Here is a 20,967-nt window from a genome sequence, read left to right on the forward strand (position 1 = left end):
GAGTTATGAGAAGGTCAAAAGCAGAGAGGAGCGGGGGTGGGGTGGGACATTAAAAAGATTGTGTCCGCCTGGCTAATGGTTCTTTATGGCTCCCTCATGTCCTCAGATGGGCAGGATGACTGGCAGAGAGTGTGACCACTGGTAACTGTACATCACCTCTGCGTGCCCCCTCCAGCTGATGTCCTCAGCGAGACGGCCTGCCACGCTGAGATGAACCACTAAAGCGCCGTAAAACCAACAGACTAAACAGTCATTCATCATTACGGCGCACGCATGAGCCGCATCACACACACAGCAGTCGTAACTGTCCCACACGGTGACTCAATGCGCACATTAAAACTTCATCAAGTATTACCGATACAAAAAAGCTTGACCACTCGAACCTCAGCCGTCCAGAAATAAGGCAATCATGGGTGAGAATGGGTTTGTTGGTCACTTTTATTGAATTGATGGTGACTTGAACCAAGTGCACAACAGCACTGTGCGCCTTGGGAGACAAGTGTGGAAAAAGAGACGCGGCGACGTGAGTGGGATGCATCAGTCTTCAGTGCGTCACTAAAACCCCGTTTCCTGGCCTGCCCAGTTTGGTGTCTGGAAGAAAAGCGTGAAGAGAACATCAAAATCGGACCCTTCGTAGGTCGCTAACGAAGCTGCGTTTCATGGCCGATTATAGGAAACGAGCAGAAAAAAGTAGCGGACATGTGCAAGCAGTTAAGCACTGACGTTCTCCTTGTTGGGAGTGTGTAATGTGTGTGTTCTGCTGACGAGCACTGGGTGGCTGAGAGCTGACAGGGACCCTGAGCAGCCGGCCCAGATGGCAGCAGTAAATGTTCCCTATATGTAAGTGATTTGTAGCCTTGAGGACAGCAGGATGTAATGGTGCTCTGTGACTTGTTTGCAGTCTAATTACAAAAAAGTCTTAATGGGGGGAGTATTTAAGAGCTATTCAGTTAAAAAGTGAACAGCTAATGTATTTGTGGGCTTGGTACTCAGGCGGTGAGTGAAGGAACCCATATGTCAATCTTCTGAGCTTCATGAAGCAGAGAGCGGAGCTGCATGAAGCAGCAGCTCGTGAGCGCATGTGCATGATTATGGCATTCTGTGCAGTTGCAGTCCTTTAACAGTCAACATGCCGCTAAACACTCACAAGGTCAACATCAAAAACACACTTAAATGGGATGACTGGACCTCGAGCCAGACATCTGCAGCAGGTCCTAAGTGCAGGGAACTCCAGGCTTTGAGTAATGTTCCCCAACAGCTAGTGTGAAGGTCCGTAGTATTTACGTTTCTGGGCTGAGTCACTGGGCTCACGTCTCGTTTTATGGTTGTTTGGACTCTACCTTGTCATTAAGCCTTTGAAGGGCAATGGAGGGATGAAAGCTTCAGCTCTGTTAAACTTGCTCTTACTGGCTTATTTCGTGTAAAGAGAGCTTTTGTTGATGGTTGTTCATCAACATTCTTCTGCCTTGTTCTACTGAGTCGATCGTTTGAGGAGCTTTGAACTGCCCCGGGTTCACATGGACCTTCTCGCAATTCGATCAGAGCTTGTTGCCTTGAGCCAAGAGTAGGGTTTGGGTGCGTTTGTGCGTATCGCATGTGCTCACCTCGTTCCTGGTGCTGTGGGCCTGCTTTTTCTCAATGTTCATGGTCAACATTTGGCTGCGAAATGAGAGGTTCTTGGTCTTCTCAATCACCTGCTGGTAAGGTGATACGGCATTGTTTCCCATGACCACATGGCCCTAGAAATATACACAAAAAACAGATTTACAACAGCACTTCATCCTGCACACATCACTGTGCAAACACCAAGAAGAAGCTGCATGCATCTTATTCACATCTACTGTAGGTACATGTAGGTAATTCTATGTCATTCTGAAGGTCTGGTCTATGATTTGCTGATTACAGAGAACTGTTGTGATGTGTAGGCCAAAACATGCAGGTTCAACATGGAGCCTCACAAAGGGGACCCAACAAGGGTGTGATATTGTCCTTGCCCTTCAATTACAAAATCAGGACACCTATAACGCCGCTTCATCCAGCTAAGGTCACACAAAAGAGCTGTGACTGTCACCACTACACCAAATGTGCAAATGTCTCTATGAAGCGGTGATTAACTGCTGAAGTACTGAACCGATAGATTTGGGGGAAAAAAAGACAGAAGGTCTCACCAGTTTGGAGTCTATCTTGGCATCCAGCCTGGCGTTGCGGATAAGGTTCACGATCCATCTCTCAGCTTCTTCGGGTGTCATGTTCAGTTTGTCTGCCAGCATGCTGTAGAGGAAACAAAGACATGGGGCTGTCACCTCATCGTAGGAAAACAGAAAGAGTAGCAGCGTTCGTCTCAGGGCTGAGCAGACTCTACTAAAAATTAAAGAGAACACCCAGGGATGCAAATATTGTACGGATCACACCTGCACAACATTAGCATTGTGACTGTGGAGATGTTAGATTTCTTAGAATTTACATAACTGCTTGTCTAATATTACAATTTACAACAAAAACAAACTAATTCCAAAAGGTAAGACCAGATATTTACTAGCTATTACCAAACCTTAGGGTCCTTCAAAAAAAATGACTTCAATTTAACTGGGCAGGTCTGGAAGAAATATGTACATGGAATATGTAATAGCACCAAATAACTCTTTACACAACATTAAATTATGATGGATGTTGCACATTAGGTGCCAAATTACTAGTCACCGTTTTCAGCGTGACAGTGTTTATTAATGGCCAACATGTTACGCTTCAGGCAGCACACTCAAAAACACGTCTAATGGGCCTCTACTAATGGGAGCTTGATTTACAGACTTCTATGAATAACTCAATTAGAAGTGCTGGGACGACCCCATGTTGGTCACCAACAGTCACTCCCTTGACCCTCCAGTACCACCTGGTCACTGAAGCTTGTCATGATTCCAACAGTGGCTGTCCTTCAAAATGAAAACCAGCTCGGGGATTGAGCTGGTCTTTGATACAGGTAGACGTGGATGTGTCACAGCAGTGGGAGGGGGAAGTACCAGGGTGGCTGGCACGCTTTGATCCAAACCTTTCCTCAGTACAGCTGGCTTCCCTTGTGGCTTTCAAAATAACTAGACCCCCTTCCCCCCCACATTTCCTGCCCCCTTTCTCATGTCCAACCCCCACTATCCTACACGTCTACCACATTTCATATAAGGGCCCCAATAAATATTCTCAACACAATTACCAGCAGCCCAACCTCAAAGGCAACATAAACGTTCCACCCCAAAAAAGCTTTACTGCAGTACTGCAAGTACAATTTGTCATTGCGTATAGCATTTGTTTGTTCACACAAAATAACGGGGGTTAGAAGGCCTATATAAAAACTATTTACTCAACTAATTATCACTTCCTGGTCCATTAATCACATTTAAAGAGACTGCTTCAGTGAGTAAGTGAAAACCTGTCCATGCGACACCACTTCTCACGCTACGGCCATGCAAGCAGATTCTACCAGTCGGCCTTTTTTTTTTTTTATACAGATTTCACAAAGCATATCTTTTGATTTGGCATAAACAAGAACAAGCATTATCTCAACATAATGATGGGTCTCTAAATGACACACGTCTCAAAGCATTTTCTCAAGGAAGCGGCCGATAAGAAAAAACAAAAAAACATCAGCTATGACTTGATTCATGTGGATATCGAAAAAGAACAGACTTGTCAATCACGCCAAGAAAATCTTTACACTAGTCCAGTTGCATGGTTGATTACACTTTAAGGTGTCAAAACCCGGAGAAAACTATGCTTGACAACAAAATTGCTTCTATGTATCATTAGAGGGAACCTAACAAGTTGGAGAAGTGTTGGCTGTCTAAGGACGCACGGCTGTGATAGATAACACGTGTCGGCAATCACAGTCATTATTGTTGGCAAATGTGTAATTAATAACACAGAAGATTTTAGTCTGAAGTAAAAACTTCTCTCCCTGGCGGTGTCTTAGATGGTGACTGTGCTACACCCCAAAACTGATTCTTTAAATTTAACATTGGTGGTTTTGTATGGGTAAGATACAACTCTGGTATAAACACAGCAGTAGAAGTTGTATTAGTAAAGCATTTTCCTATTAAAAGCAATAACTCCTTTTTTCTTGTCACAGCAGTGGGAGGTGGAAAAGACATCACACCGTGGTCTGCTATAAATGAGACATGTGTCTTTGTCTAGATGTCTACTGTTATTACACATATGTAAAGCAAGATGTATCAAAAAACAACTGCCAATTGTTAGAAGCAACACTTCATTATACTCTGACATCTAGAAGCACGTTTTACTTATTTTTATAACTATCAAGTAATCTAACACAAATCTGAATAAAATTTGTTATTGGTTTGGAGTTTACCCGTGTGATTGCGTGATTGCTGCACAAGGGTACTGGGTGTTTTGTTTGGCAATTCGGTAAAGTGGGGGCACATGTCAGTCAAGCCCAGGTCACATATGATGATCAAAACAAACATGATCTGGTTTCCTCACTGGGGAGCGAAGGAAACCCCTAACCTCTCTAAATGTGATCTGTGCAGCATAACACAGGAACACAGTGCCCCAAAAGGCCCAGGGCCTCAGTCTGTACCAGTCAAAGTCCTATAATCTAATTTATAAAGGAATCTGGCAATGCTTCACTCCCAGGAAGGACATTTGTATATAAGAGCAGGGTCACTTTATCTTATTGTCTGTCAGAGAGGTCCACAACAGTTACGTCTACTTAAACCTCAACATGAAAGGTAGAGAAGAAAATGAGGGAGATATGAGAGAGAACAAGGAATGGGCTGGCTGGACCTAATCAACCTACACTACCGACTTGGCTTTAAAGCCAAGACTGGTTTTATTTTACACAACCAATGATCCTGGTGCTTGGGAGAGAGGGGATCACATTCGTCTCAACCCCTTACTTGTCGTGCCCCCTGACTTTCTACTTTAGGCTACAAGAGTCCTGTGGGTCTCAATACCAACCTCACACTTAAAGGGAAGGGTTAGGGTTTGGGATCTAACTCTGTTAGAGGAAAGCGGAGTATTGGGGGGGGGTCTCCAAAGTAGCCCTCTTCCTAACATGGCTGGCCTAAAATGAATGCATTGCTAAACACTAACATATGATAGCATTTGGGAGACTCCAGGCCAGTTGGAGCAACCTTACTTTCGACTTGGGATAAAACTGAATTTTCAGGGAAACCGAAATGATCATGCGGTCTTTTTAATGACTCAATTGTGAGGTGGAAAGATCCTCGGCGTTACATCCAAGTACGCTGGGTGCTCTTTCCAACTACTAAGCTGGTGTGTACCAGAAACTGCCCAAAGAATCATGTATCAAGCATTTACTCAGTATGTCAAAGGACAAGTGTGCATTTGAGGTCAAAGCAAGGTCTTGCCACTGAAATATTCATGGAAGGACCAAGGAAATAACTCCAACAGGGAAAAAACAAAGCTAAATTGGAAACACACTCGGGACACTGGCAAGTCTAGACAAAAGGATGTGTTTATGCAATTATGAGGGCAGGCTGAAACCCATTTTCACTGCCTACAACACATTATGCATAAGACTTTATTGCATAAAATAGTTCAATTACGCCAACTTCTGGTAGACCTTTTTGTCCCGAGCCGTGGGCAAAATGCAAACTAAAGATCTGTGAAACCATCGTGGCCAACAGCTGTAAAAATGTCCTCATTAAAAAGACCCATGAAAATTATTTGAATCCTCACTTGGGCGCAGGAAGCTTCTGGGTAGAGGACTAATTACTTGGAATCTGAGTGTCTGTCAAAAATAGACATGTTCTGTCCATCGTCATAATGCACCCAAAAAGAAACACGGAAATCCCTCAAACTGCCCGTTTGTGTTTCTATCTCAAAAAGCTCTACAGGGAGCAGAGGACATTGAAAAAAGGTGAAAAGTAGAAAAATCACCATTCAACTTCCCATTTCAGGGTTACCACTAACCTTTGTGGTCCTTAACAAGTAAATGGATCCAATTGCAGCAAGTCTGCCAAAAAGAACCAGGACTCCTAATCAATTCCAGACAATCTGCAACTGGAGATTTCGACAGGGCCTGATCATGTTCCTCGGTTCAACCTTGACTACAGACCTCCATGGCTCTATATAAAGGCAATGCAATCATTTCAGTGTCAACAAAAGTAATTCTTTCCCTCTTTCCACTTAGCATCATGTGGATGATATTTGAAATTCAGACTTTCCTTCAACAACCCCCCATAAAAACATCTAAGTTTAGCATTGCCAATATGACTGAGGAGAAGGACACCGTGGATACTCCTTGAAGTGGACACTGTGTACACATCTATAATCAGTGATAGGATACAGCTGCGATCACAAATTCACCCTTACTATAAGACTTAATGGTTTAGAGTATCGAGCATGCTGTCATAATCTCTGTCACTCAGAAATGGATGTAAAGATGCAGCCAAATCCTATAATCTCATTTAATTGCACACAATTACTATAATCTTAATTTTTCCCCCCACTAATGCTTACTTTAATTAGTATCGACTAAATTTCTTGGTTTTGGGGAGGCATCCAAGGTCAATTGTGTTTCAACATACCCAAACAAAATTTGGAAATCGGAATCAGTGCAGACCTACAGAACGCTCTGACCTCCACCCCTGAGAAAAAAAAAGGAGCTGGAATGTTCTTGTCCGCTAGAGCAGCTGGAAACGTCTAATGCCGTCTAAACCCCAGTCCTCTTCCGGGAAAAAAACCTATTGGTGAATGGGTCCAAGACAGGTGGCCTTTAAAGTTTAGTGAGGAGCACAACCTGTGGAGACCTGGAAGCAGTTAAACCTTACAATACTTAATCCTCGAGTTGTGTGCGGTCAGCGTGGTCGTGTGTGAAAGGGGCAATAAACACTTATCTGTAAGGAAATTCCACTAATCACAAATCCTGTGTTCCTACATCCTGCTTACAAAGTCGAACAACACAAATTCCTGTTAGTCTTGAGGGATGTCTGTCTGAATTCCACTGTGCAATATCTTTATAAGAAAGTGTAGCGTCTACAGACAACATTCAAAATGGCAATTTCACTTAGATTGGAAGTAACTAACCTAATACTGATGCACTGGTGAATTCTGCAGAAGGTCTCGAAGATGAAGAGGCGGGCATTTTCAATAAAGTCCTCCAGACAAGCAACCAGGAAGAAGTCATTCACAAGCACCTAAAAGTGAAGAAAAAGAAAGCATGTTACTGATACAAATAAAACAATATTTATTTGTTTTAAGGCTGAACCAAAGACTAACAGTTAAGTATGTATAGATATCACAGGTGCCTGAGATTAACCATAAATGTTCTTTAGCCACTGCATGAGCCAGACCAGTGGGATTTGAGCCAGAAATTACTACATTGTTCAGGAGGTGAATCGAGGATCACCAAATTTCACAGCTATAACCATCCAACAACTGCTGCGCCAGCAGTCCAAATAAACTCACAGATGAGAGCAAGTCTTTTCAGGCATTCTATACAGCATCACCTGCACCTGGTTACCAGTGAGAAATAGGACCTTGCTTGGACTCTTTGACACAGCTACATATGTCTGATTCATCTAAAGTAAATATTCCTGACCCAGCTATGGCCCCAGAGGTATCACTGTGTGAAATGCTCCCATTTCTCAGAGCTTGGTACATTCCATCCATCCACTGAATGCTATTTCACATCACAGACCAACATCTTCAAAAGTTTTCTAAGAAATGTCAGCTCCCTGTTTGCTTAAGCTTAGAAAGCTGCTATCTGCCCTAGGTTCTGCTTGAATAAATCCCAACTACATGGTGCTATCAGGCAATGGCTATTTCAGCTATGGCAATGCTTATCTAGGACTGATAAACCCTGAACACTTAAGTGCCCTAATTACTGTCATCTGGGATTCAGACCACAAAGCTTAAACAAATTCTGAGAGGAGGCATGCAGAGCTCTTTCTTGCACAATCTGAGGGTTTGAGTATGTGTAGAACTATACTTTGACACACATGGTTCCAGACTCATCTATAGAGTGAGGGGAAAAAAAGGCACTGCTTGAACAGGACAAATTAAACTTCAAAACAATATAAATTTATTACAGTAACTAGTAAATAAGTGGATGCCAGTGCATTTGATAAATTTTGGATTAGATGCTCATCAGCAGGACAGCCCATCACTTTATAACACTTTACATTAGCCCCTTTACCATCAGTAAAATTTCAGTTACTGAGGCCAGTTTGGGAAAATGTTTGCAGACTATCACTGATAATGCAGTACATTTTTGGAACCAGCCACTTGACTAGACCTATTTGTCACATGAACAAGATCAATGGAGGGCTTTCCAGTCTATAGGACATGCTGCGATAAGACTGACAGGGAAGCTCATGCTAAGCACCCGGAATAACTAAATAACAGGTGAGAGTGAGCATCCGATTCAATCACATAAAAGTCTCTGTAAACAGACGTGCATGGAATGAGTCAAGATCAATCCAAATTGTCACTAAAAGGTGTTTAGAAAGGGTGTCATACAAGGACACATGTTATAGCTCTTATTGTGTTGATTGCACTTGCATTTGCAAATGTCTTCTGAAGGACTATAGCACAGGAAACATCAAATGTTCTACTGGTACATGCAGTGAATTCTTTTCTGACCGTACAGAGCAAATCACTACCAAAGTCAATTTAGGTAAAATTTCTACCATTATAACCAGTGATTTCGGAATCCGAGCAGCATAATATAGTCTAAAATGAAACCTACAATAAACCTCTTAACTGATTTATATACATATACCCCCTTGGAAAGAGCCTTTGATTTGACGTTTTACTGCTGCATATCAAAAGATTAGGAATGGGTCAAAAACTCCATTAGTTTTCTCAGATGATCAGTCATCTAAGAAAAGTATGTGTGCAAAAAAAAAACACCTGCTGATATGATTACGGTGCCTTGTTTTGCCATTAGATAGATGTGAGATAAAAACGTGACTGTTTTAAACTAAAATACAGTATTGTGTTGTACACTACTGTGTGTTAGTCATTGTAGTTTACAATCAGACTCAGTATAGTTCTTGTGTACCACTCCACTCCCACACTAAAGGACTGCAGTAGCATTTAGACAAACAAGCCAAAAAAATTATTTAAATGGCAGAGTTGCAACAGATCTGCCTCTGAAAACAGTGTCTGCATGCCTCCGCAGGGATTTTGCTTATAAAGCCTTTACTGTATCTACAACCCTGATGGGTCAATTACAGGCCATAGTGAAATCTGACAGCAGACTGAGTCATACAGTGTCCAAGTGGACCTCTATATTTGACAGTATGATACAAGACACAGGCTGTTTCTCCTCAGTCTAAACTGGACCCACGCAGAACTCCGGCAAATAGAAAAGCTGTGTGAACAGACGGAAGGCCAGGCGAAGATCCAATGATTACTAAACGTATTTACTATGACGCTCAGTGTAAAAGTTCAGAAGTCTGACCCATGAATAAAAGAAACCCTTTGCATTGTCACTGAGTTTGCCATAAAACCAAGACCAATTACTGTTACAACAGAACAAAAGATTAAAATGAAGGTTAGTGAGATTACTGAAGTGATTACTCACCGACTCGCACTCTCTAAGTTTCTTCTGAGCACTGTCAAAGTCAAAGTGCACATATAGGCACTCAACAAACTCTGTAATTGGATCTTTGTAGGTGTAAGATTCCTGAAAAAGAAGTCAAATTATGATATCAAATATGGTTATCTGTTTTGTTTTTTTTTTTTTTAAATAAAGTTATTTGCTATAATACAGAAACATGAAAACTGTCTTCTACAAAGTTCTAAACTAATGACCCGTTTGTCAACAAGGTGCTGGTTCTTCAAACCAACGATCATATAACTGTTTTCCATTGCAGTGAACACCAGGAGGTGAACATGTCTGTTACCTGCTGGATGACCTTCACCAAGTCCTTCAGAACCTGGCGCCGCTTACGAACATCCTTGTTTGTAATGACCGCTGTGGTCAAGTAACGCAAGATGTGGGGGCACATAGTTTGGATGGCATTGAGGTATCTAGGATGAGAGAGGATAAAAGTAATCACTTATCAGACCGATGGAGGCAAAGGCATGATCTTTATAAGGACGAATAATATAACATTTTGGCTGCTTATTGGGCTTATGGCATTTAGCAGAGAGAAAAAGCCTTTGGAGTTTAACAGATAAATGTCTTCACAGCTGAACATGGATCCCAGCTTTGAGTCTCTTTCATTAGTATCCTATAAGGAGAAAAAGGAAACCCTGGCAAGAAGATATAGATCAGTGAGCAGGGACCTGCCCAATAGCTGAAACTGAATCCATGAGGGCTGATGTTTCAACCACAGGTCAACTGGGTAAGGACTGAACACAAGAGACGGGACGCTGTTACAGGCTAATTCTAATCCCACACCATCTCTGGAGACAGTGTTCTCTAAAAACAACATGTAATGTCTGCATGCACTCTCGCATACTCCGTTAACGTTTAATTGTCTTTAATCTTGACCCTTTACTCAACCCTCCCTCACTGACCAAATAAAATCAGACAGGAGGAAACGGAGCAGGCATTGTGCCGAGTCCAGGAAAGCATGGAGTTGAGCAAAAGAGTGCTGTCAACAGTTTATTTAGCTGTAACAAGGGACAGGGGACCCATGACCATGATGTAGAATCTAATAACGGTACTTGGCTTGGTTTTAACAAAGCTCTCTCCTAAACTTTTGTAGTCTCCCGACTCCTGTGGAAAGCCACAACACTTCATGCTGCATTCCTGATTAACCCACACCTACTCACTTTTCGGGGCAGCTTACAATAGTAAGCAATCCTGCACGAGTCACTGTACCGTATCTGAGGGGGATTCACCCTAACCCCGTTTTTGGAGTTTAAGGACGAGAAGACCAGTTTTGGCTTGGTGGCCAAGAAATCAAATATTTGATTTACATTGGGCCCATGTACGGATATACACAGTTAAGTAATAGGGGATGTATCGTTGAAGTATCTGCCTATTTTGCACCTGTGTTATAATTTGTTCCAGAGAATAATAGGTCTAGGGCTGAGCACAGTCTCAGTAGTACACAAACAAGACTTTGGCTCAACATCTGCTGACTCCAGGGGTAACAGAGGTCAAATGTGGAGCTTAAGGCTAGCCACTGGTCACCAACTTCAGCCAAAGGAAGTAATGGTCAAGAGATGGGAAACAAGAACCAAGCCAAGCCTCAGTGTGGAAAACATGAGGTTTCTAGACTGTGAAACTGCAAAGCACACAAAACTACCTCAGTTTGTCCACACAGATGGTTGGGTGAGCTTTTCATGAGTAATTATTGGGCAGGCCTCCTTAATCATCTACAATAAAATTAAAAACTGAGCAAAATTCAGGGAACCAGACATTTGAGTGTGTTGTGTTGTGGTTGCCTGTCGTACAGCCGTTGGAGCCCAATCATCTGTACAATTACACAAGCCTGCAATCAAAACGGGGGGAGGGAGCAAAGACATCAAAATAGGTGGTGTGCAAATTTTAACACAGCGTATGAAGTTTCCGATCTGTGATACACATGGCCTCATTCTCGACTTTGAGAGTAAACAGACCACACAAACACAAACGCACACGCACAAACACACACAGACATTTTTAAAACCACTTTAAAAATACCAGGCAGGGTTCATGAAGAAGCCCACCACCCAAAAATGTGTTATTAAAGTAAATGGGTTTCTCTAAATCAAGATCATGTGCTAAAATGATGGACCTTCCCTGCAAATCCTATAAGACTCAAAAAGTAGTTAATGTCTTGTAGGACTTTAACTGCTTATAATGTAGTTAGGTTTTTAGAGTTAATTTTTGTTTAGATTTTTTATTACCTTAAAACCGAATTAAAACAAAGCATTTAGTTAAACCCCAAGTTACAGCAACAAAAAAATCATACCAACACAAAAAATAAAAAACCCATAACAAACCAAACAAACCACTCAAAATGCACAAAGAGTTTTTTCTAAGATAGTCAAGAAGGATGTTCCAATGCTTAGTCTGAACATCAAGGTTTAATTAAGCTGTAGAACTTTTTTTTTAGTACAAAAGTTATTTTTCCTATTACTTCTAGTTTCAGTCATTATTTCCTGCGTGTAAATCAAGCAATAAAAAGGCACTAGTAGAAAATAAACTTGTACTTACTGTGGCTGATACAAAAAGAGCTCAATTATATTGTCTCTGCCCTTGGGGTGGTTGAAGAACACAAAGAGAGACCAATGAATGAGCCATGTCCTCTGCTGAAGAGACTGGAGCGGGGAGCTCACAGACTGCAAAGGTCAGAGACAGAAATCCAGATAGCCAGGAGTGATGGAAAAGAAAAAAAAACATTTAAAATTTTGTTAGCTGATAGTACATCGGAGCTGTAATTTCTGCAGTTAGATTGTCAGTCAAATGCAGACAACCACTCCATACTTTATACTCAGTCTGAGTGCATGCGGGTAAGGAATAAAATGCCTCAGCAGAGCTGTACTGAAAGTAAAATGTCAATATGGGAGTCTATGTAACCAAGATGCGGTATCAAATTCTGAGAAGTGGGGCATTTACGTTGTTATCAATAGTCTCTCTCAGGCGGCTGAGGTCCTCCATGGCTGCCTCCCAGTTCTGCATTAAGATCTCAGAGGCCAGCTTGCCCCACAGAGAGTTCAGGGCATTCCTGTCTGTAGGTGGAACCTTAAAATATAAAACACAAGAGCACAACATAAGGAAACAACACATTTTTCCACGGGTACCTAACAGACTTATGATTAAAAGCCTCCTAGGGCTCAGTGGCATCTGAATCTACACAGTGAGGCCAGGCATGTCCTGCCTCTGCATTAAGTGAGCAAAATTACATGACATAATAAAACTATCATTAGACTTGTTCTGAATGAGTCAGTGACAAACAAATTTAGCAGAATTGTTCATTCAAGGAATTACATTTCCTGCATGTGCCATCAGAACATGACTGTACAGTGACAGTCACGAGCTAATGGTTCAGACTACATTAAGTCGGATACTAAAAGCTTTGTACGAACACAAATTCTTTTAAATAGCAGTTAAGAATCGTCTACTCATAGATAAAGGGCCTCATGCAAGAGCCGCTCGTGAGTCTGCGTTCAGATGATAGATGCTGTTTGAATGTTTTACGATATACTACCTAATAATTCAATGAACGTGAAATACATAAAATAGGATTCACACAGCAACAATCAGTCATATGTTGACATCAGCAAACAAGCCTAATAATAACTCATGTACATAAGGATATAAGGATGTCCATGCCAATATCATTTGCTTAAACATTTTTGCAAACTTCGTCCCTTTACAGTTGTGAGAATGATAATTGCAATAATCTCCTTTCATTAACTTGAGTAACCCTGGACAACTCTGTCATTATCACAGGTAATTAGAATGAAATATGAACTGATGCTAAGAAGACACATTTGTGAGGATAATCACTCGCAAAAATGTTTCCAGCTACCGTTTCTGATTTCCAGAACAGCCTAAAACAAACAAAAAGAGTCAAGTAATGAAAGGCAGGTCGCGAATGCCTATGAACCTCAGCAGGGCAATCACTCCATAGTGGACACTGGACTACACCCTTGGGCTCATGGGAAACTCTGCGCCACAGTAGTTCATGATAACCCCAAACACCAGACGCAGTGACATGAGTCAAGCAGGAAGTTAGGGTGGGTGTCTGCTGAGTGGTCAGAGAAACCTAGATGCTAACCACACACCCCCGTACGCCGTTGGACAGCCGCTGAAGTAAACTGTGAGACACGACAGATGCACAAGCAGAGGAAACACTAAAAAAAAAGAGCAGGTTTCCGCTGGAACCCCACAAATTGGTGAGATTACTTGGATATAAATTTGTTTGTTGTATTTTTGTTTCTCTCCACTTGGCAAAGACCAGTTACAGAGATAAAACCTAAACAAACAACTTTAAAAACAATTAACTTTTAATGTTATACATTCAAGTAAACACTCAAAAAGTGTCAATCCATGTAGTCAAAGCAGGAGTTTCTCTGATCAGGTGAATACCTAGTAATTTCCCAAGGCTACTCTACTAGTATAAAAGGTCAGCGGTTCATCCGTTGAAGTGTTTTGTTGTTTTGTCTCTGTGTGTTATTTTTTTCCCCTCTCTTGGAATTCCCTGTCTGCTACATTTGGCTGACCTCCAGGTCATTATGGCAGCTTTCTCCACACACACACAATCTGGCTTTCACTAGTGGCCACGCTAGAAAAGTTTCAATACCTGGGTTTTTCCAGCAGTTACCTTAAGTTTCCATTGGTTTGTGAAATGGGTGCATTTTCACTGACTGACCAGCAACAATAAATTTACTGTGCTGGGGATCCGCTGGGATACTCAATCTTTATTCTTAACATTCAATCCCTGCATTAAGTGATGATATGAATAAGTTGCTCTTTTCGTGCTAGGCCACACCGTAACAAGACCTGAGGCATGGATTTTGCAAGGCTGGCTTCCTTCGTTTAATTGACTGGGTTTCCCACGTTAAATGACTTTACGGAGCCTCACCTCTCCCATACGGGGGTAGGAGAAGCAGACAAGGGGCCTGTGAGGATGGGAGGTCCAAAAACAGCGACGGAGGGCGGGGGGAGCAGTACAGACTCCTAATGAAATCCATTTCTACCTTTTTGTTCATCTAAAAAGCCTCTTCCATTGAAACAGATATTAAGTTGCAGCGTCTGATGTGGCTGGAGTTTTAAATGAGACAATTTCAGGGGTAAAAAAAAAACACTGTGGACTTGGAACAACATATCCAAATTAGAGCAATTTTGGTTTATTTAGACTGACTTGCAAAGTCATAAACAACTGTTACACCAGCAGGACCACGTGTTTGATAACCTTTTTAGGAGGGTGTGGAGCGTGGAAAGTTTGGCTAATTACTTGCCAGCTTGTCTCTGATGCAACTTCCATCAAAAGACTTGAGCACATCAGTAAAAAAGCCATCAAATGAAGCACTCAACTGCTTTTGATTAAGAGTGCCATTTGTACCAAAGAGGCTCATCATCGTACAAAGCTACTGCCAAATTTTCCAGGAGGGGACACTCCAGGACAGTGAATGTGCATGACTTGCCAGAGTCACTGAGGTCCGAAAAGCAAAAGGCATCGCAATAAAGTATCAAATGCCAATTAGAATAGGAACAAAAGATGCTCATGTTTTCTCAAACTAATGAATAGACAACATGTAGATCATATTCCTGGCTATTGTTTCCTTGACGGTTTTGGCATGTGTTCTGCATTTACCACAAAGCTACATGCTGAACCAAAGACAAACAAAATGAGGACAAATAGATGACACTTGGAAACCACAGACTATGCGGGCTGGTCTTTACAGGACATTCAGTTGAGTTGAACTTAAGAACACCTAATGCAAATTACCAGAATTTCTGATGGCAACAAATGCCAAAAAGCGCAACGATGCAACTCTGAACATCGGCAAGTGACCATTAGGTAAGATTTGATAATGGGTAGACTCTCCTTCCCTGAAATGAAACAACCTGTTGCTTTTTAGAGGAAATAAAGTAACTCTTTAAAATCATCTGACTTGCATTTGTATGTTAATCAACATGAATGACTGCCATCCGATTATTTAAAATTTAGAAACAAAAGAACAGTCTAAATGATGACAGACACTAACGAACACATGGCGCAATTCCTTCCTATCACACACACACACACACACACACACACACACACACACACACACACACACACACACACACACACACACACACACACACACACACACACACACACACACACACACACACACACACACACACACACACACACACACACACACACACACACACACACACACACACACACACACACACACACACCTTTCTTCATATCCACCAAGAGATGGTTTAAATAACTTAAGTAAACTATAAGTTCAGAATTTGTGACAAGGGACTCTGGCCACAGCACTCAAATCAATAAGATGTCTACTGTGGCCTGTCTCGTGAGAAGGCTGCAGACAGACTATGCAGTCCACCACTGATCATTTTGCCTAGTAAAAGATCCTACTCGAGTCCCAGAACAGCAGTCTCCTTCTAATAGAGAATACGTGCAGAGAATTAAATAGGCAATGACGTAAGCTTTTCACATTCAATTACTTGGAAGTGTCCCTTTCCTCTGCTTTGCAAGCATTGGCCTTTTCAGGAATTAAAACAGTCTGGCAGACATAATGTGATGTTTAATTTTAAAATGTCACAGCAATGCTTTAAACCAGTATATAAATGAATAAGTAAAACACTACAAGTAGTCTGTTAAGTGAGTGGAGGTGTAGAGTTCTAAGCTAACACGTACATGCGATGTAAACTGGTGATGAATAAGTGTGATTATGGAGGAAAACTTACCAAGACACGGAAGAAGTACAGATACTCTGCAGCACCGGAGTAGTTTCCACATTCGTACTGGAACTTGGCATATCTGTACAGAGTGTCCAGGTACTCCTGACGAAACTTCAAAGCATATTACAAATGCGTTAATTATTAGACAAAACATGGGCCATAGTTACACAAAGACGAATTTAAGAATATTTTCATTTAAAATGTTGTGCCTGCTCTGATTTTAACAGATGTGGTGGTTTAGTAAATTACAGTTTTGAATGTGTTTGTGGGTCATCTGCAATATGGTTGAATTAATTTATTATAAAAAAACATTTCTTATTCTAAATCAGGGCTAAATCAAATAAAGCATATTTTACATAATGTAGTACACTGCTAATTCAATACTAATTTCTAACTTATTTGCAGCAGTAAAATGGTTTTCCACCTGTGGTGACACACTACCACTAATCAACACTGAGCTAAATCATATTAATACTGCTTCTTACGTAGATGGTAAATGTTTCAAATTTACCAAGCAGCTTCCAGGAGAATAGAAATCACAGCAGATGCAGACAAAGAGCAATAATTTCAAGCCTACTTGTCCACCTAAATTTAACTGTCCTTGCTGCGGTTCAGTATCTCAGAGCGTTGACGTCAGGCCATTAACTAAGATTTAGTGCAACCGTGACAGGCAGTGGGTGCTTTGAGCTGTCCAATCCTTTGCCACACCAAACTTAGGGGCCCTAAGCCTGTGCTCTGTGGAGGTGCACTGAGGACAGCATGCAGGTCAGCGGGATACCGGACTGAGAAGGGACCAGTGGAAGGGAGAGTAGTAAGCCAAACATCATGGTAAATATAGAACGTCCGGCATTCTTGCGGCTCTATCCACGAGTCCCGAGTTACTCCGTTTATTCTTAACAATCCACCACAGAATGTAAATGTCCACAGAATTTGTGCAAGCCATACAAACCCTGAAAATGAGTTAAGGGTTTTGGGAAGTTATTCTGCATTTCCCTGCTCAGCCAGTCCCTCCCACTTAATCCCTGAAACAACCTTGGGTTCACAGAAGAGCCATGGGAAATGCAATGAAGAAGTGAGATGTCAGCAAATCAGGCAAACTTACGTTGTGTTTTTCTTCCAGATAGTCAAACAGCATCCGTCCATCTCTGCAAAAAAGTGATTGAGAGGAATATAAATTATAGATTAAAAACCGTTTATTACATTTGGTTTGGCGACAAGTATACTGTGGACATGTCTAAAAAAATATGTCTCTATGTTTTTCCTGAATATATAGGAATGCACAATCCTTTTTAAACTGTTCCATCTCAACTACAGTTTGTGACTTTTCCCTTGGATTTAAATCTTGGTATTTTTTTTTTTTTTTACACAGTGATTATGAGGGTATGTGGACTTTTACAATGTGAATCTAAGCACATCTTTGCTGTTCAGGCAGGCTTCTCCACAATAGTATTTTACCTCAGGAACTCATAAATGACTCTGTAATGTGCATTATAATATAAAATACATGTTCCACTAACATGCATGAAACCTTTACTTCTGCTTCAAAAATATTTAATACATTGCGCTTTGCACTTGTTTTGAGAGACTGACAACTTGTGTGACGTCCAGCAAAAGGTAAATGTTCATGAAAGGTCTGCACAGCATTACTGCCACCTTCTGCACTGAAAACGTCAAGAAGCCATCAGTGGACAAGTTGACTCAAAGACAACAGTGGTTTCACCCATTTAAGAAGTCCAAACAAATGGGAACATAAATCATAGATCGTTTAACAGTGAATAGAATCCGTCTTCTGTGTATGATGTGACATGATTTACTGAGATTGGTTTCTGGCTTCACCAGTTGTCCAAATAAAGTCTGGTCAGACATTGACTCCTATTAGCTAACTCTTCAATAAAAGTACCAAGACCAGTGGGCTCTATTACCCTTTAAAATGATTTGTGGATCTGCATATATTAACCCTAATAAATGTGGTCTAAGTTTTAAATTTCAACCCATTTCTTCCCACACAATAATTTAATCCAAACATGTTAAAAAATAAGCAACTGTGTGAAGTGTAATTTAGTGAAATAAAATGGCTGTGTGCCCTTTGGCTAAGGAGAACATTCGCCATTAACCCCAAACAGGTTTCCTATTATATGTATAACTTCGCATTGACAGCACTTTAAATCTAATTCAGACATACCCTGAGCCCACTGTTGTCAGAAAACATCTAACCTAAAATACTTTTGATTAACTTGATTGACTACTTCATAATCAAAACATAATGAACGAAGACTGACTTTGATTATACCAATTAATCCCCCATGAGAACACATTTAATACTGTTATCAGTATGCTGGCATCAGTGTGTGAGAGTGAATGAGAAGTAGTGGAAAGCGCTTGGGCTCCCGGAAGAGCGCTTATGTGCGCTATATACGTTCGGACCATTTACCATTTAAAAATGTTTAATAAAGACAACCTCAATCTTGTATCTTTACATTACGTTAAATCAATTCCTCCAGCAGCTTTAGGTTTATCTTAGGAGTGAAACACAGTTAAAACGCACCTTGTGGACTGCATCTGCCTTGTTGTCTCAGGGTCTTCGAATATTTTCACAATGGGTTCCGTCTCAGACTGCAGCTGCTTTAGCTGGGCCACAACCTCTGATCTTTTCTCCCTCAAAGCTGTACACAGAGATGAAAAAGAGCCACAGCAATATCATCATAATGATTAGCCACAACATCATAAACCAGAATGTACATGGTCTGCATCCCAGCACTGGAAACACTATAAAGCATGGTTTGCTAAATCAATCATGAATAGAGTAGGTGGTGTAGCTCAGTAGATTTTTATAATGTATACAAAATACCATTACCATCTTCACTTGTTTTGAGTGTGTGAGTGCTGGAGGAGTATAGACACAGAGTGTGAATGCAATAACTGTGCAGTCTTACTATGGGGAATATCCTTGTCCGGAAAAAGGTTTCTGTACACATCCATGGCGAAGTCCACCATGTTTGTCTCACTGAGGAGGTCGAGTTTTCCATGAAGCAGTTCTTGCTCATTATAGATCTGAAAACATACACACAAACACACAAAACTATTGTTGTATTATTGTACACAAAAATAGTGTGTGACTAGGAGGCTCTGACTAAGACTGATTCATGTTTCCAATTATAATCCAATAAATCCAATAAATATTAGGAGGGACAAGAAGGTTTATTCTTCCATCTATAACCTATTACAGTACCCTAACATACCCAGGCCCCTTAGGTCATATAAAATGTCTCAGTCTTCCTCAAAAGCAGATTATGCTTATATAGGACACCACAGTAAGTGCAAAAGCTGTAGTACCAATAAGGCCAGAACAGCATATATGGAACTGCTTGTCTTACATAGATAAACACACTCATTATATTTGGTGTTTTTTTCTTCACTTGTATTATTTTCCACTTTGTACATAATACTAAAGGCCCTTATATGATGTGACTCATCACAAACCTATGTTAACTGAATTCAGATTAAGGGGTGGTGGAGGTCAGTGCATCAGCACCCAGTGCTCTTACAAAAGCTGGAGGTGCGTTTGTATTCATCGTCCTGTGTGCAGAGTAGGTCGGAAGGCGTTAGCCTGCTAGCTGTTAGCTAATGCTAACATCGCTATCGGTAGTAGCAACGCTAGCAGCGCGAGTTAAAGTTGTGAACATTGTTAAAACGATTTCTTCCTGTTCACTGTTAGCCTACGTATCACCAACACTGCAAAGTATGGTACTATACAATAACTACAAAACTTTCAAGTTCACACTTATTTAATTCTCTTTCGGAAATGCGCACCCACGCCAGAATTTTACTCATGTAAAGCTAGCAACTAAAGACGATAGGAACTTCCGGTATGGCACACAAAAATGTCAAACATTTTAGCCATGAAATCGCATTAGTGTCAGATATTTCGTGGAGAATCGGTTGTCGGTGTTTGTAGTACTTATGTGAATAAAGTTACTTAAACATTAATCAGCTGTGACGCTTATGTGAAAAGTAAAATGCCTTTTATTTTGAAGACTCAAATGGTTGCATTACCGGTAAGAGTTGGTCCTTTACACAGCTGAATGAAACGTGATCAGCTTTTTAGCTTTGGTGGCTCATTTTTACCAGTTTAAACGCCAGCAACAGACCCCAAATTTAACAAAACATATACCGAAGTCATTGCATATTCGTGTGTTCCGTACCTCTTTCACAGACAGGAACTCCAACAGAGGAAAGACGAGGTGACGATCTAAAAAATGGGCAATTTTGGTGGTGAGGTCGTAGTCCGCCATCTTTGCTCAGGGGAAGGGAAAAGGAAGTGGGTTAGTGATGCAAAGGTGTACGACGCCGTTCAGCCAATCAGCGGCTCTTTAGCATCTTCGGTAAGAAATAGGAATTTTGACTTGAGTCGAGTCTACGTAAATTCCACAATGAAGTGTAAGGTATTTACATAATGTACCATTACAAAAAAAAAATAATTACAGTAGTATATTATCTGTATTTCTTTCTGTTTATTGAACAAAACTCATATTTTAATGCAAATGTAAGTTCAACAGTTTAACAATTGGGTATCATTGCCTTGTAAGGTCACTATGTAGCCTTTTGTTCTCACTCAT

The 20,967-nt window shown here is 41.0% G+C and overlaps 1 protein-coding gene across 1 annotated transcript; it reads right to left on the minus strand.

The window, feature by feature from the left end:
- Positions 1 to 420: 420 nt before the first annotated feature.
- On the minus strand, positions 421 to 20,698 carry eif3ea (eukaryotic translation initiation factor 3, subunit E, a). The gene is made up of 13 exons (XM_029129760.2): positions 20,554 to 20,698; positions 19,285 to 19,402; positions 18,897 to 19,014; positions 17,454 to 17,496; positions 16,358 to 16,462; positions 12,536 to 12,661; positions 12,134 to 12,258; positions 9,885 to 10,011; positions 9,563 to 9,664; positions 7,060 to 7,169; positions 2,169 to 2,271; positions 1,605 to 1,739; positions 421 to 591 (listed from the first exon to the last, which is right to left on the minus strand). Exons 1-13 carry the CDS (start codon positions 20,641 to 20,643, stop codon positions 556 to 558), a joined length of 1,338 nt encoding a protein of 445 aa, XP_028985593.1. The 5' UTR covers positions 20,644 to 20,698; the 3' UTR covers positions 421 to 555.
- Between the last annotated feature and the right edge of the window lie 269 nt (positions 20,699 to 20,967).

This window comes from Betta splendens, chromosome 16, assembly GCF_900634795.4.
Source record: "Betta splendens chromosome 16, fBetSpl5.4, whole genome shotgun sequence".
Taxonomy (NCBI): Eukaryota; Metazoa; Chordata; class Actinopteri; order Anabantiformes; family Osphronemidae; genus Betta; species Betta splendens.